The 15,720-nt window shown below is 36.7% G+C and overlaps 1 protein-coding gene across 3 annotated transcripts; it reads right to left on the bottom strand.

The window, feature by feature from the left end:
• Nucleotides 1-237: 237 nt before the first annotated feature.
• On the bottom strand, nucleotides 238-12,456 carry Spink6 (serine peptidase inhibitor, Kazal type 6). 3 transcript variants are annotated; one of them, NM_001013797.2, is made up of 5 exons: nucleotides 12,323-12,456; nucleotides 9,424-9,446; nucleotides 3,669-3,743; nucleotides 1,493-1,608; nucleotides 238-477 (listed from the first exon to the last, which is right to left on the bottom strand). In NM_001013797.2, the coding sequence occupies exons 1-5, from the start codon at nucleotides 12,378-12,380 to the stop codon at nucleotides 432-434; spliced, it is 318 nt and encodes a 105-aa protein (NP_001013819.1). In that variant the 5' UTR covers nucleotides 12,381-12,456; the 3' UTR covers nucleotides 238-431. The 3 variants fall into 3 exon arrangements, with proteins under 3 accessions (NP_001013819.1, NP_001344492.1, NP_001344493.1); NM_001357563.1 differs by lacking the exon at nucleotides 3,669-3,743; NM_001357564.1 differs by lacking the exons at nucleotides 3,669-3,743; nucleotides 12,323-12,456 and adding an exon at nucleotides 9,893-10,081.
• Between the last annotated feature and the right edge of the window lie 3,264 nt (nucleotides 12,457-15,720).

Here is a 15,720-nt window from a genome sequence, read left to right as displayed (position 1 = left end):
AGCACCAACATCTTGTAATCTCGTAATCAAATAACTTATTTAAGAATCATATTAGTATTAGGTTTATTGTTACCATGCAAATTTCAAAAGTGAAAGAGAGGAGCCATTTTTGCTGGGCTCAGTTGTGGTGGGTGATGTATTTTGATGAGGAAAGCGGGACATTGACTCAAATTAATGAATCATGTTCATTATTGTTTGTGTACCAGTTTGTTATATTAATCTCAGACCAAAATGTAATCAGTTCTGCAGAATTTTCTTTATTGACAAGTCAAAGGAAATAGACATTGTGACCTACATAAGACCCACACGGAGAAAAAGTTGTGTTTTATTATTTATGAATTTATGGCATTTGCTAGAGAAAAAAAAGCAGAAATAAAAAAAAATAAGTGTGAGTGAAGACAGGCAACGTGGCACAAAACACCAGCTCTAATTCAGCATTTCCCACGATGCTTCAGGTTGATCTTCCCAGAGCTTTTCCTATATATACAAAAAAAAAAAAAAAAAAAAAGGATAAATATAGATTTAGTGCATTATCATCAGTGTTTGTCATAGAGCCCAGAGCAGCTTTAAATATGGTACCACCAATACGATTATAGGATTTTGTTGATATCTATATTGCTATTCAGCAGAAGTTACTTAAATATCCTCATCTATTGGTGAAAGAAATGGATCTTAAGCCAATCTAGTTTGTTAATCTTGAGAACTTTTGATACTTGTAACTCCTTCTAGAAAAGTGAAAGATAGATGGGAAGAGAAAAGATGAAAATAAATGACAAGTCATAGGTCTGTCCTAGCAGGAAAATTAATCAAATATTGAGGCATTTTGCATTTTATACCAGGCTGCATATGCAGGTTTTATTAGGTATATGTCCCTTCCATGCATTCAAATCTCACCCTACTCTCTGAACTTCTGTTGAGAAAATAGATAGGTCACATGTTAATATGTTCATTACATATTGAAATCTATATTGACATCATAAATGTTTTTTGAATAAAAAATGGCTGCAAAAAAATGGCTCAATGTTTAAGAACACTGGCTGCTCTTGCAGAAGAACAAGGTTTGAGTCCCAGAAACTATATGACAGCTTACAATAGCCTGTAACTCCAGTTCTAGTTGGTCTGATGCCCTCTTCTGGTCTCCCTTGGCACTAAGCATGTACATGGTGCATAGACATACATGCAGCCAAAACACATATACAGATAAACCAAAATGATAAAAATACAATTGTTATTAAAGGTAAATTGTTATATGCAAAATGTAGTATAAAGAAGTCCCCAAAATGCATTATAATAAATACAGAGTAGTTAAAATGCTTTGAAATAATTTGTTATGCAATTTTCGAGACTTTATTTTTAATCCATTTACTAGGAGATAATTTTGTCAGTCTCTTATGAGATATGGATAGAACATTCTAGGCTATCTCTTAAACCATTATTTTAACTTTGGAAGGTTTTGCTCTCCAGACTCAGGTGTGGTGAGAACCATACTTACTCCAATGCCTTGCAGAAGGCACATTTATTCCCATATGTCTGGCCATCAGAGCCGCAGAGTGGGTCAGATTCCCTAGTGCAGAAGACCTTGGGGTCACGGAACTCACCACAATTAATCTACAATGGAAAAAATATTATAAGTAATATCCTATCTAACAGGCTGGTAATTTGGAGCAGAAGCTTAATTTATTGTACCCTGAAATAGATACGTAGAACATTTTGTTTCACTGAGACTTTCATGGCAATTTGGGAAATACATTATTATGATGATGACGATGAATAAATTAAAAAGGTCAAATGCTATAAATAAAACTTTTTGTTCCAACATTAAATTGATCTAGTTGAGAGTAATTTGGGGTAATACATGCCTATTTTTTGGTCACATGCATTATGATAATATATTTTAATAGTACTTCTGCATACTAGCAAAGCATGGATAATCCTTGCAGGGGAGTTTCTAGACATTACTTGAAGCTTGTTGGTTTTTCCACTAGATGCAATGCCATTCATTATATATTGAAAACAATTTTAATGTCTTTACCCTAATTTGATCCTAGAATCTTCTTGCAGACTTTGAACTTCGTTGACTATCATAGTAATTTATTAATGGCCCCTAAGTTGCCATGTTTAGAAAGATCCTGAGATTTCAGTCTCATGAGAACCTTTGTTATGTGTAATGAAGAACAGCTACCACAGAAAGCATGGTAGTAACTGCTCATAACCTATCCTATTAATTACACTAATAAAATAATGGGATTATTAGAAGTAAGATGGCTGTCGATGTAAGAGTAATAGAATTGATATTTGATGTATTTTTATTTCCAAGGTATTAATAATATGAAATCCATTGAATAAAACTCCTACAAATATCAGCTAGGAACAGTGAGGTGTTATTTACATATAAACAAAGGAAAGTAGCTTAAATTTTTTTTAGTTCCATTTAAGTGACAATCTTCATAATTTTCAGTGTCTTCGTAAAAGTTGATCATTTTCAAACACATTACTTCAGTTGAACCTAGTAATATCCCTTAGAAGTATACAGAGTTATATTAAATGCCAGGGAGAGAGACTAGAGCACAGCTGGAAACTGGGCAACTTATCCATGATTGAATATATTACTTCTCATTTTGGGGTGCAGAATCTCCAATAATCCACTATAGCTGAATATTAATACATCCCTACTGAGAGAATCAGACTTCATATCACTTTCTATCCTTGACACACAGGTTTCACTGATTTAGCTTATCAGTTCTAGAGCACAATATAAATGCTACAGGCATTAAAATTGTATCATATTCAGAATTTCAGGTGAGTAGATTTAATAGTACCTCAAAACAAACAATGACTAACAGTGTGAGGTAATGGGTATATCAGCTTCACTATAGAAAATTTTAGCATCTTTTACCTATGTTATCCTGTAACATTGTGTTATATACTTATACACAAATCTATGCTTTTGGTTCTTTAGAAATAGGATATTAGTTATTGGCAGATACCGTTATACACTGACAAACATGTCTGAATTTTGCATGGGAGAATCTTCAATAAAATAGTCATAATTCACATTTGAAAATAAATATGTACATCAAGTTTAAGACACCCGAGAGCATCAATTACACATTTTTTTGTTGTTGTTGTTGAAACATGGAATCTTATAGTGTTCAGGTGAGGTAGTGTGGTGCTTACCTTCCTCTCTGCTAAAATAAAAACTCATCCTCTGATGTTCCTTCTATATCAATAATCTTTTAAGTTTTCTGATGTAATTAAATCTAAAAAATCTGGAGAATGACATATGCCCTAAGGAAATTTTCCCTTCAAAACTTTATAAAAATTAAATCATTATCCTACATGTTCACAGCTATATCATTGCGACCAAAAAGAACGTGAACTGCAGTGTTGTCTTTGATATTTCATTTATTCATCAAATGCTCCATGAGTAACCAAAGTATAGAAGGCACAGCGCTGGATGCTGGTCAGACAAGGAACTGATAATGAAGAGCATTTCAGTAAACACATCATTGCATCTTCATTAGAGAGGAAAGGAGAGACGTTATAATTGTAGCACAATGTGTGACAAAGAGCACAGGAGGAAAACACCAGTTGTTTGCAAGCTGAGCAAAAGATACCTGGATCTAGAATCCCAGAGAGTAAGGGAAATAAACAAGAAAGTCTCTTACTTGAAAGAGACGATGCCTTAAGACACCTTTCCCTGGAAATCGGCCCTCTGATCTTGTGATCCAGCCTCTTTTGTCCTTTGGAAAGTAGATAGTAAGACAGACACTTGGGGAGAGCATTTACTTTGAGTATTTCTCATCCTTTCAGCCCTCCTCAAGTGACTTACTACCTTCCCCTGCCCACTGGAAAAAAATCAGGAAGAGCAAACAGTTATAATAAACAAATTCACATGGATCAGCTGACATATGGACAAACTGCCTCAGAACAGACAGCTCCCATACTGCTAAATAGTGGGGCATTTCAAGAGTTAAGAGTCATCTTCTAGAACTTTCTCATTGTTGGCTATGCTATCTTATATGAAGCAACACTTAAGTCAGTTTTCTTCATTTACTTCAATGAAGAAAGCACCCCTCAAAAATCTATCCTGCCTTGCTCTCAGGTTCTCAGGGTGGTCTCAGAGATTATAGTTGGCATAGGATTTCCACAATCATTGTTGCATGTTTGAAATGATCTTTCCTTGGATTGTAGAAAGCAGTCTCCTTATAAGGGCCCCTTCTCCTTTCCCCAACATAATAATTTTATGAATTATTTGGGAATTTTGTACAATGCACCCCTATCAAACTCACTTTCCATTCCTCCCAGGTCCACCCTTCCACCTTTGTGCCCTCCCCCAAAACAAAACAAAATAAAAATAAAAATAACCACCCAACTCCAATTTGTGCTGCCCATATACTCATTGGAAAATGGTCAAATTCCCAGTGGCTAACCCTTTAAAGAAAACCAAATCCTTGCTTTTTCCATCCATAGAACATGGTCTTTTCCACGAGACTAGATATTATACAGTGGCCTATCTAGCTTGGATTGTCTGTAAAGTAACAATGACTTCTTTTATTGAAGAGGCTTAAATAAAGCTTTCCTGTCTCTAGTTCTTGAGCTGGATGGGAAATATGGTCTTTTTTGACTCAATGCTTCTTCTTTATCTAAGAAACACTTTGCATTCACTGGAAAGTTTAAGGAAGATCAGAGCAATCAGAAGAGGAACCTGTTACAGAGGCACAAAACACCAGTGTAGTTACCAAACAAAACAAATCCAACCAACCAACTAACCAACCAACCAACCAACCAACCAACCAACCAACCAACCAACCAAGAAAAACTTCTACAAGGTAGTGTGAGGGATAAAATGAAAACATAGCTTCTACCACATGAAGAAAAATATTAAGAGTTATTACTGGTCTGCCTTTCATGTGCCTGAACTTCTTTTAAATTTGGCTGTAACCCTTGAATGACAGCCAACTGATGGGCTCCCTCCTGGTAGTTGAAGCAAATCTAGATGGAGGAGATGGTAGGTTACCATTTCCCCACTTAGGTTCCATTCACGGCCATTAAGAGTGTGAGGAGAACTACAGTGCCCTGTGGATCGGATGAAAAAGTCTCAAAGGAGTTGTATAAAGTTTCCTGTTGAAGGAGTGTTATCATAAACAGCAGCCAGGTAATTTGTATCATATACCAGAATGTTGGTGTGGTTGCTTCCATGTTTGAATAAGATTTATTTTGAATGTTTCTTGGATTTTTTTTTTCAGATTTAAAAAGAAATTCCATTTGATCTTCTTTGATATTCTTTTTTGAGTTCTATCAGGGTTTTGGATATCAAACTGAGAGTTGGCCTGACCTCTTGTAGTTCTTAAAAGCACTGTTATCTCCTAAACTTTGCAAGAATGGCAAGGCATTTCCGTGCCCAGGTTAGTCATATTTATTAATAGAGACAATTGAATTGTTTACTTTTATTGAAATTTGAACATATATTCTTGTGAAGTCAACTAAAGACTCGAGATGATTAATATTTTCGTCATTTTAAATGTACAAATCAAGCCAAGGAAAATGTGCATCCTCACACACAAACCATATGGACTTTAGATGGAAGATGATATCATTTGTCCTGTGTCAAAATAAAACCCAGTCAATTCAATCTCCATCTTTCATCAAATTCCAGTCTTCTAAACCCATCTCTATCTAGAGAAGTGGTTCTCAACCTGTGGTTCCTGACCCCGTGGTCGTTGAAGGTTCTTGTCACAGGGGTTGTCTAAGGCCATCAGAAAAAACATTGACACTGCAAATTCATAACAGTAGCAAAATTACAGTTATGAAATAGCAACAAAAATAATTTTATGTTTGGGGTCACCACAACATGAAGGTCACAGCATTAGGGAGGTGTAGAACTGCTGATCTAGACTAACTTCCATTTTCATGTGCCCCTTTTGTTTTGGCAGTTCTCTTCAAAAGTGATGCTTATGAGAATAGAAACTCTGGTTGCTAATAAAACTTTTACTAGTTTCTTATGGTACATGCACTTCCTGATCACCCAAATCTTTAAAAAATCCAAAATTTATAATATGTCTGCTCCCTTCATCTTCACTTTTTGTTTTTCCCTCTCCTTAATATGGCTGCGGTTATTTACAAGGAGTTTTAAATACTTGATTTTCTTTAAGAATATGTATGTACTCTCTCAATAATCCTGATTCATGCCAGTATCAGTAACTCATTCTCTAATCTTCATGTAAGTGGATTAAGAAACCTGTAACTACCAGTTCAATTCATAGTTAAGAATTAGTTATTTCTAAAGCATGTGTTCTTTCCTCTCAACAGCCTTGTATTTTATGGTTTGATTTTCATGGAAGCTCCACTCTTCAAATTTCTCAGCCAGATCTATTTCTGACATTGTCATTTTCCCCTTTGAAATGTCCCTTCCTTCCTTCCTTCCTTCCTTCCTTCCTTCCTTCCTTCCTTCCTTCCTTCCTTCCTTCCTCCCTCCCTCCCTCCTCCCCTTCCTCTCTCCCTCTTTCTTTCTTTCTTTCTTTCTTTCTTTCTTTCTTTCTTTCTTTCTTTCTTTCTTTCTCTCTCTCTCTCTCCCTTTCTTTCTTTCTTTCTTTCTTTCTTTCTTTCTTTCTTTCTTTCTTTCTTTCTTTCTTTCTTCACTTCTTCACTTCACTTCTTTGCTGCTCCAATTTATTACCTATAAAAGTTTTTAATATTTCTTGTCTGGACCAATACTATAAGTTCAGTTCTATATGAGATTTTCTACTGGTATCAACCTTTCTACAATTGGAGAAATTATAATGTTTACCATCTTCTTTGCATAAGACAGGTCAATAATAATCATCATATCAAATTTGTTAGAAGAAAGTACTCCTCAAAACCATGTACAGAGACTGCATGATGGCTCTCTACACCTGATTGCAGCTAAGTCAATATGGACCCAGCAGTCCTGGGACTTGATTCCACCTACTTCTTACTGCTGGTAGACTTCTCAGTCTTCAAAATTTTTCCATCTCTGATTACATTGTGGATGTTAACACATCCAAATTGGATTTAAGTATTGTCAATACACTAATTTTAAGTAAAACCTTGGGGACTGTGAAGATCCCACTTAGTAATGGAACTCATCTTAGTAATGGAACAATGTTTTATAAATGTATTAAAATTAATCATCTTTATCTTAAAATACAGTATTTAATTATGCCACAACTCTACAGAAGAAACAGTTGGTAGGGCCATACATTTAAATAACTCTCAAGGGTATGACAATCTACTTTGAAAGTAGAAAAAAATAGAAAATCAGAAAACATTCATTCTGTCTGGAGCCTAGGCTTGTCCAGTCTGATATTCATTCCATAAACAAGGTTAGCCTTAAAATTAGATTCTCCTCCTGCCTCAGCCTTCCCAGAGTTGAGATTACACATATGGGTGTAACCAAACACACCCCGATACCTTGAAGAATGGTTGTAAAAGAATGTGAACTTTGAAAAGGCCTATAATTAGGAGTGTACCCTATAATCTCCCAGATGTGTCATGGTCAGAATTCCTGGCATGGGAAGAATGAGCTGAGTGATGGAATGTTGAAGCACTGGTGGAAACTTGTCATCCTTTTGTCTTGCCTGGGTCTGACATGAACCAGCATGTTACTAACATTAGTAAATCCTTCTGTCCCACTCTCCTTCTGGCCAAGAAGGAAGAGTAGGGCTGCTTGGGTGTGGTCTTGGAGAGCAAAACCTTCCTTGTGCTTTATGGTTTGTAGACAACAGCCTTGGTTCATAACAATTCAAATGTTTAGAGAAGAAAGAAGCTTTAGATATCACTGCATCTCAACCTTCATCTTAAAGATGTGGAAACAGAGGTAGTGAGAAGAGAAAAACAACCAAAGCACATGACGCATAACTGTGAATTACATTTCATTCACATTGTCTTACTCCAAAGCCAGTCTTTCACTGTCTAGCTCAGTAACTGATTTTTGTGTTGTTTTGTTTTCCTTTCATTTTTCTTAAATTGCTAGCAGATTCAAGCTCCTTAAAAATTCAACTGTTTTTCAACGTCTTACATGAAGATCTGTGTATTTGGAAAGAATGTCAGGTGACCCTAAAGCAAGTAGACCATAAAACTTAAATCATGTAAAAGACAGGATACGTATTTGGTAAATAATACCCGATCAATATAAAACACAAGTAAACTCTCAGAAATGAAATTCCCAAGAAAGGAAGTGACATATGGGTTAATGATAAACCTGGGGTTAAATGTCAGGTTTTTTTTTTATAATTATGTAGATTTTTGTGCAGCAGCTGGATGATCTTATTTTACAGTCTAATGGAGTATGAAATATGTTGGCTGACTTATGTTTTTTTCTGGTTTGCTTCTAAATTTAGTATAAGCTGTAGTATGACACTTATTTGAGTATATACATTATAGAATATACAGCCTCATATATACACACACATACACACATGTGGACAAATTAGAAGACACCATAAAATTTAAGATGAAGCTTAATTGGTAAGATACTAAAATTAATAAAAATAAGCTTATGAATATGATGCATACCAGAGTTGAAAAGTAATTTTTAACTTAACACATCAGTTGGCAATACTATCTGAAAATTTTGGATACTCTAAGATCTGAAAAGCTAATATCCCAATCAAGTTGAACTGCCCAACAAAATTAGCAAGGCTATTAGGACAAGCATCATTTGTTTGTACAAGTTTTGAATGGTTAGATTAAATGAAAGCACAATAAAAATGCCGTTGAATAAACCTAAGACAAAAGCAAAACAATACAACAAAGAAAACAATAGCTTAATGAATAAATTTGTGCCCATTCTGATTTTTAACCCCAACTTGCATTAAATGTGGTATATGCTTCATACACAGAACTATGTTCATTAATTATTTCTGTAAAAAAAAAAAACAAAAACGAGCAAACAACAAACCAAAGACCTCTCTTCTAACTCTATGGAAGGGAGTGAATTAAATATTAGTAACTAACTCACATATAGTGTTTATAGTTTTCCAAATGATCTTTGCCTTGTTTGTGAAGCTTAATAATAACTGCAATTCTGCAGAGTGATTATTAGTGCATAGTTTAATAGCTGTGGTATTTACAGCTTGAAGAACTGAGAACTTTTTAGTTCAGTAGTCTGGTTAAGTTAAGGGTAGGACATAAACTTTATTTCATACCCATCCTATGTTTGTTTAATAACACAGCACCCTGTCAATGTATAAAAATGTAGATTTGGACTCCTTTAAACTTAAATTTTTGTAAGATGAAAAACTGTAGTTTAAAATCTCACTGTTACATGTGATTTCTAAATTTGACATTTCTCTCCACCCTCCCTAACTTCTTTCATAGGATAGGTAAATCTCATTTTAGCAACGGAATAGCAGTCATATACTACCTAGACCAGAAAAATAGAGACATATAGGTACTAACCTGTCCTCCTTGACTGAAGGCACCTGGAAAAAAAGCACAAATTCCGAACACTGTAATTTCTGAATGTGCAAAAAGAGATCTGCAAATTTAGTAGCAATATGCACTTATCTTAGCAGCTCTTGTCCATGTCCTAAAGACCTATAGGTCTCATTTTCAAGTCTGCTCACCTATTTTGTTGAGGATCAGGGTTAAGTGAAAGATAGAGGTTTAAGATCTAGAGATTCATGACAGCCTTGGTCTCACTTTTCATCCATGATGGGAGTGACTTTATCATTCTTGGTCTTACTTCACAAAAGTGGTCTTGGAACGTCTCCTCTGACCAGCATCTCAAGGAACAGTTAGTTCCCTTGCCTTCTGTCAAAGTATGTGACATGCAGAGTTGAAAGTTTGCTATTTGCTGAACTCAGGATTGCTCATCTGGGCTTTCTATCAAAAATTAATCTTAAAGATAGGACCCATGCATACATACTTAAAGACTGATTCCCTCCTCTTTCTGATCCCTCATTTTTTGTGCCTTCTCTATTTCTCTGAATTCCTGAAGATGGTTTCTTATGTAGTTCTCTTCTCATCCTCTTCTTCTCTCTTCATATTAATATTTCTGGTTTTGAATATGTGGTGCTTTCTGACAGCTGTGAATTCATCAAGAGTTTTCGTGCATGTAAGACTAAGACTTCTTCAGTGAGGAAGTACAGATTAATGCTACCTTCAACATGGGCCAGCACTTAGGGATGTTTGGCAGACATATTTCCAATGCAAAGTATTAATGAAAGTGGAAAAATCCACAGCTCTTAAATTTTATAGGGGACTCATCATCTCTTCCTGAAGCTTTCCCAGCAGTAATGCGTCATAACTGGAAGAATGGGTGATTGTTATGGACACAGAGCCTCCTGCCACCTTCCTGGGAGGTCATACATTATGAAACTAGTCAATGCTGGAGAGTCTGAAGTTTTGTAAACCCTGTCAGTGATTTTTTATGTTCTTGGAAATCTAGTTATTGTAATTTCCAGTCAATGTTTTACTTTGAAAAACCTCTACTTGGAAAAGGAAGGATTTGCCCATACTTCACATTTAGGAAACAGCAAGGCAGAAACTAAATTCATATTGACCATACTTAAAGAAAAGCTGCTCTTTACTGTATTTTAGTTATAACATTAATATAAGACATTTACTGAATATTTATTGTGACCCTTCTACTATTTCAAGCTCTTTATATGCATTTTCTGATTTAATTCCCCATATGGGAGTGCTTATTCTGTATTTTCAGTTTATACAAGAAAAAGAAACTCAGAAAGGTTACAGAACTGTATGATGAAATACTAGGACTTAAATTCATTTTCACAGTTTTAACATTAGCTTTCTTGAGCATGCTACTCCTTGAATGATATCTTGTGTGTTTGTGAAATATTAATTCTGAAGAACTCAGGCAATTAGATCTTGTTAGTGTAAATTCATCTTTACAAACGTAAGCTGCCAAGGATGACAACTAACTTGAGAGACTAAGTTTTAACATAGGTCTAACTTTCTGCTACCTCAGGAAAATATTTTTGGAATAGTTTGGTTTTATCAGATAGACTTACTCAACAATATTGCAGTATCTTTTATCGAATTTTAATATACATTTTGCAGAGAGACCTTCTATCAACTTTACCTCATTGATTTGTTTTCCAATTCATCAGTAACTTCAAAACCTTGGACCCACAATGTTTATCATCTACTGTCCCAGAGAATGATATATCACCCATGGAAGCATGCCACATCTCAAGTTTAGTCTCATTTCTTAGCAGTTACACAGGAAAAAGTATGTTAGAAGACTGAGAAATTTCTTTAGTTGATGCAGGATTGTAGTGGGAAAGATGGAACTGTGCTGTGGTCTATTCACCTCAATAGACACTCTGACCACTAGCCAATAGACTAAAAGAAGAGACAGTAAATATAAAAGACTGTGTTCATCAAGTGTTTCCTTTGATCTACAAATGAATTTTTTTCTTCTCAATATGAATAGCTTTAGGGTGTGTTTCTGAGCCACCCCAGTTGATAAAATACATGCTTGTTGTTTATTTAAGAGGTCTAAAATATTGCCTCTTTGAAGAATAATTCACTTGTCTTGCTACACATGCTTCTTCGTTCTAAGGCTCAATAACTTCTTTTGAAACCTTTACATTAGCCAGGCGTGGTGGCCCACGCACTTGGAAGGCAGAGGCAAAGGCAGGTGAATTTATGAGTTCGAGGCCAGCCTGGTCTACAGAGTGAGTTCCAGGACAGCCAGGACTACAGAGAAACCCTGTCTTGAAAAAGAAAAAAAAAGAGAGAAAGAAAGAAAAAGAAAAAGAAAAAGAAAAAGAAAAAAGAAAGAAAGAAAGAAAGCTTCGCATTGCGTTTCTGTCTCCCTGTTTCAATTTCAATCATTTGAGTCTCTCTGGTATAATAAAAAAGGACAAGAATGAGGTGTTTTTTTTCCCTGAAAAGCCAAGATTAGTTTTAATGCCAATTATTCGTCTTCTAGATTTGTTCTTACAAATAAGCATCAACTGTGAAGTCTTTAAGACCTCAATACAAAATGTAAATTTCACAGAATTTTTAAAAGTAGGCTAGCAATTTCCTTCTCCATGTCTCCGTTTCCTACATGAAGAACAGGGATACAGACTTCTTACAAAATGGTCAGAGATGATCTACAGCAGCCATTAGTACAAGCCGAGAACTTGGTGAATGACACTTCTCATCCTTACCATTATCGCCGTCATCACCATCATTACCATAGTCATAGTTATGATATTATTTCTTAACTGCTCTCTCACATAAAAAAAAAATCATTAGTTTTTTTGACATGTGAAAAAGATCTCCTCTTCTCCTTTTTGCTTTGATGTAACTATGGGATGTTAATTGTAAGACAAAAACTCACCTGAGAAAAAGCAGAGAAGAGCCAGAGAGAGGAGCAGAAAGACACCTGCTACTTTCATGGTGCCAGTTAGCTCACTCAGATCAAGGCTGCTTTGCTCAGCTTAGGTTCTCTGTCAAGACACTTCCCAGAAACCCTAGAATACACACGCAGGCATTTATATATATAGCAAGAGAGAGACAGCATGAAGGGAGTTGGGATCTCCACCTTCTTTATAAAAATCTCCTTCTAAAGCCATATGCAGTCCTATACAGTTTAGGCATTTATGAGGATCTGTCACCAGCTTAAAGAAATGCCTCGTGAGTCTCATCAATCTTAAGAAGGAAAACAATTATGTGAGTCGCACCTTAGATCTTATTAATGGAGGATGTTATTTTCTTCTAGTAACCTACATTTTCCTAACAACCAATACATCCCCCCTGCCTTTTCCCTCTAAGGCTCCACTACATTAAAGGAGTGAGTCACAGGCTGAGTTCTACTCCTCTAAATGTCTCTTTCAAACAGGTCTTATGTGGCTGTGGTCCAGATGAGTAAGCATAGGTGAATGGAATTCCTGGGTGTAACTTGAATTTTCCAAGTCGTAAGGATGTTCCCAAAGGAGAGAGGTACATTGTCATCAGAGCTTCATCAGAATGAACATTTCAAAACAGGGATAAGCTTGTTAGTTTAAAAATCTCCATCACAGCCAAATAGTAGTGATTTCTAATTTTTAAATAAAAAACCAAAATGTATTATTTTTACTTTGTTAAAAAGTGAAAAGTTACTCAATTGAGAATTTAAACTAGAGCATATTGAATATTTCCTTAATTCTATAAGCTAAAAATTGAAGCTATTGTAGACAGCCTAATTTGCAAACATTTGGAAAGATATCTCTGTGTAAGTTAAATGAACCTAGTAAACATCACTGGAAGTTTAAATGTAAGACACATCATAGGGTAAGATGTAATAGCTCTTTACAGAGAAGAGAAATAAAAATGAGGGGAAAGCTGTAGTCATAACAAGAAATTGTGCCTCAAAATATAATGTGCTAATTAAAATACACCAAAGTAAATATAGCAAGTTAGTACATAGAAAAATTGTGGAAAATGCATCTAATTGAAAGGGATTACTGCCAACTCTTCATAACTAAGCTATATGTTATTTGCCAAATAATTTATTTCTTCTTCATCATTTAAAATGCATCTACCACATGTTCCTTTTTTTCGCAAGACACTTTAACTTCTTTTGGAAATTACTCAAAAAATTTTTTTTATTTACTCCATGAGTTAGGATGAGTTTTTTTTTTTAAATTTTATTTAATCTTTTTTTTTAATACTCTAAAAGTATTCCCTACCCAGTCACCATCTGACTGTTCCACATCCCATACCTCATCCCCACACTCCTATCTCCACCAGGATGTCCTCCCTTCTCCACCCCACCAGCCCTCTCCACACTCTGGGGACTTTTGTCTTTTGAGGGTTAGGTGTATCTTCTTTGACTGAACTCAGACCCGGCAGTCCTCTGCTGTATATGTGTTAGGGGCCTCATATCAGCTGGTGTATGCTGCCTGGTTGGTGGTCCAGTGTCTGAGAGATCTTGGGGGTCCAGGTTAGTTGAGATTGCTGGTCCTTCTACAGGGTCACCCTCCTCTTCATCTTGTTCCAGATTTTCCCTAATTCAACCACAGGGGTCAGCAGCTTCTGTCTATTGGTTGGGGGTAAATATCTGCATCTGACTCTTTCAGCTGCTTATTCAGTCTTTCAGAGGGCATTCATGTTAGGCCCTTTTTGGTGGGCACTCCATGGCTTCAGTAATCGTGTCAGGCCTTGGGGCCTCCCTTGGAGCTGGATCCCAACTTGAGCCTCCTTTTTCTCAGGCTCCTCTTCATTTTCATCCCTGCAGTTCTGTCAGACAGGAACAATTACGGGCAAGAGTTTTTGACTGTGGGATGGCAGTCGCATCCCTCACTTGATTTCCTGATCCTCTGCTGGAGGTGGGCTCTACAAGCTTTCTCTCCCCATTGTAGGACATTTCATCTAAGGTCCCTTCCTTTGAGTCCTGAGAGTCACTCACCTCCCAGGTCTCTGGTACATTCTGGAGTGCCCCCCAACTCCCACCACTATGGTTGCCTGTTTCGATTCTTTCTGTTGGCCCTCAGGGCTTCAGGTCTTTCCCCAACCCAATACCCGAGCATGTTCCTCTTTTCCCCTCCCTGTCCCTTTTCCCACCATGTCTGTACCTCCTTCCCCCCTCCCGTGATTGCTTTCCTTTCCCTCCCAAGTGGGATTGAGGCATCCTCACGTGGGCCCTTCAGCTTGTAAACCTTTTTGAGTTCTGTGGACTGTATCCTGGGTATTCTGTACCTTTTTTGGCTAGTATTCACCCATTAGTGAATGTATACCATGCGCATCCTTTTGGGCCTGGTGTTTTCTAGTTCCATCCATTTGCCTGCAAAACTCAGGATGTCTCGTTCTTAATAGCTGAGTAGTAGTCCACTGTGTAAATGTACTACATATTCTGTATCCATTCTTCTGTTGTGGGACATCTGGGGTGTTTCCAGCTTCTGGCTATAACAAACAAGGTCTCTATGAACATGATGGAGCATGTGTCCTGTGGTATGGTGGGGCATCTATTGGGTATATGCCCAAGAGTAGTATAACTGCATCTTTAGGCAGATCTATTTCCAATTTTCTGAGGAATCTCCAGATTGATTTCCAGAGTGGTTGTACCAGCTTGCAATCCCACCAGCAATGGAGGAGTGTTCTTTTCTCCACATCCTCACCAGCATCTGCTGTTACCTGAGGTTTTAATCTTAGCCATTCTGACTGGTGTGAGATAGACTCTCAGTGTCATTTTGATTTGCATTTACCTGATAACTAAGGACTTTGAACATTTCTTTAAGTATTTCTTAGCCATTGGAGATTTCTTTTTTTTTAAGTAGGTATTTTCCTCATTTACATTTCTAATGCTATCCCAAAAGTTCCCCATACCCTCCCCCCCCCCACTCCCCTACCCCCCCACTCCCACTTTTTGGCCCTGGCGTTCCTCTGTACTGGGGCATATAAAGTTTGCAAGTCCAATGGGCCTCTCTTTCCAGTGATGGCCGACTAGGCCATCTTTTGATACATATGCAGCAAGATTCAAGAGCTCCTGGGTACTGGTTAGTTCATAATGTTGTTCCACCTATAGGGTTGCAGATCCCTTTAGCTCCTTGGGTATTTTCTCTAGCTCCTCCATTGGGGGCCCTGTGATCCATCCAATAGCTGACTGTGAGCATCCACTTCTGTGTTTGCTAGGCCTCACTAGAGACAGCTATATCAGGGTCCATTTAGAACTATACTCCATTTTTTGATTGGGTTGTTTGGTGTTTTGGTGGTTAACTTCTTGAGTTCTTTATATATTTTAGATTTTAGCCCTCTATC

This window comes from Mus musculus, chromosome 18 (genome assembly GCF_000001635.26).
Source record: "Mus musculus strain C57BL/6J chromosome 18, GRCm38.p6 C57BL/6J".
In the NCBI taxonomy this organism is placed as follows: domain Eukaryota; kingdom Metazoa; phylum Chordata; class Mammalia; order Rodentia; family Muridae; genus Mus; species Mus musculus.
The sequence above is the reverse complement of the archived record's forward strand: the minus strand, read 5'-3'. Positions and strand labels throughout refer to the sequence as shown.

Bases quoted from the DNA above. Each gene is read 5' to 3' on its own strand.
- Spink6 (NM_001013797.2), bottom strand. From the start codon at position 12,380: ATGAAAGTAGCAGGTGTCTTTCTGCTCCTCTCTCTGGCTCTTCTCTGC. The intron at 3,744-9,423 runs GTTAGTACCTAT...TACTTTCCAAAG, and splicing joins CCTTCAGTCAAGGAGGACAG to GACAAAAGAGGCTGGATCAC. The intron at 1,609-3,668 runs GTAAGAGACTTT...TTTCCATTGTAG, and splicing joins TAAGGCATCGTCTCTTTCAA to ATTAATTGTGGTGAGTTCCG.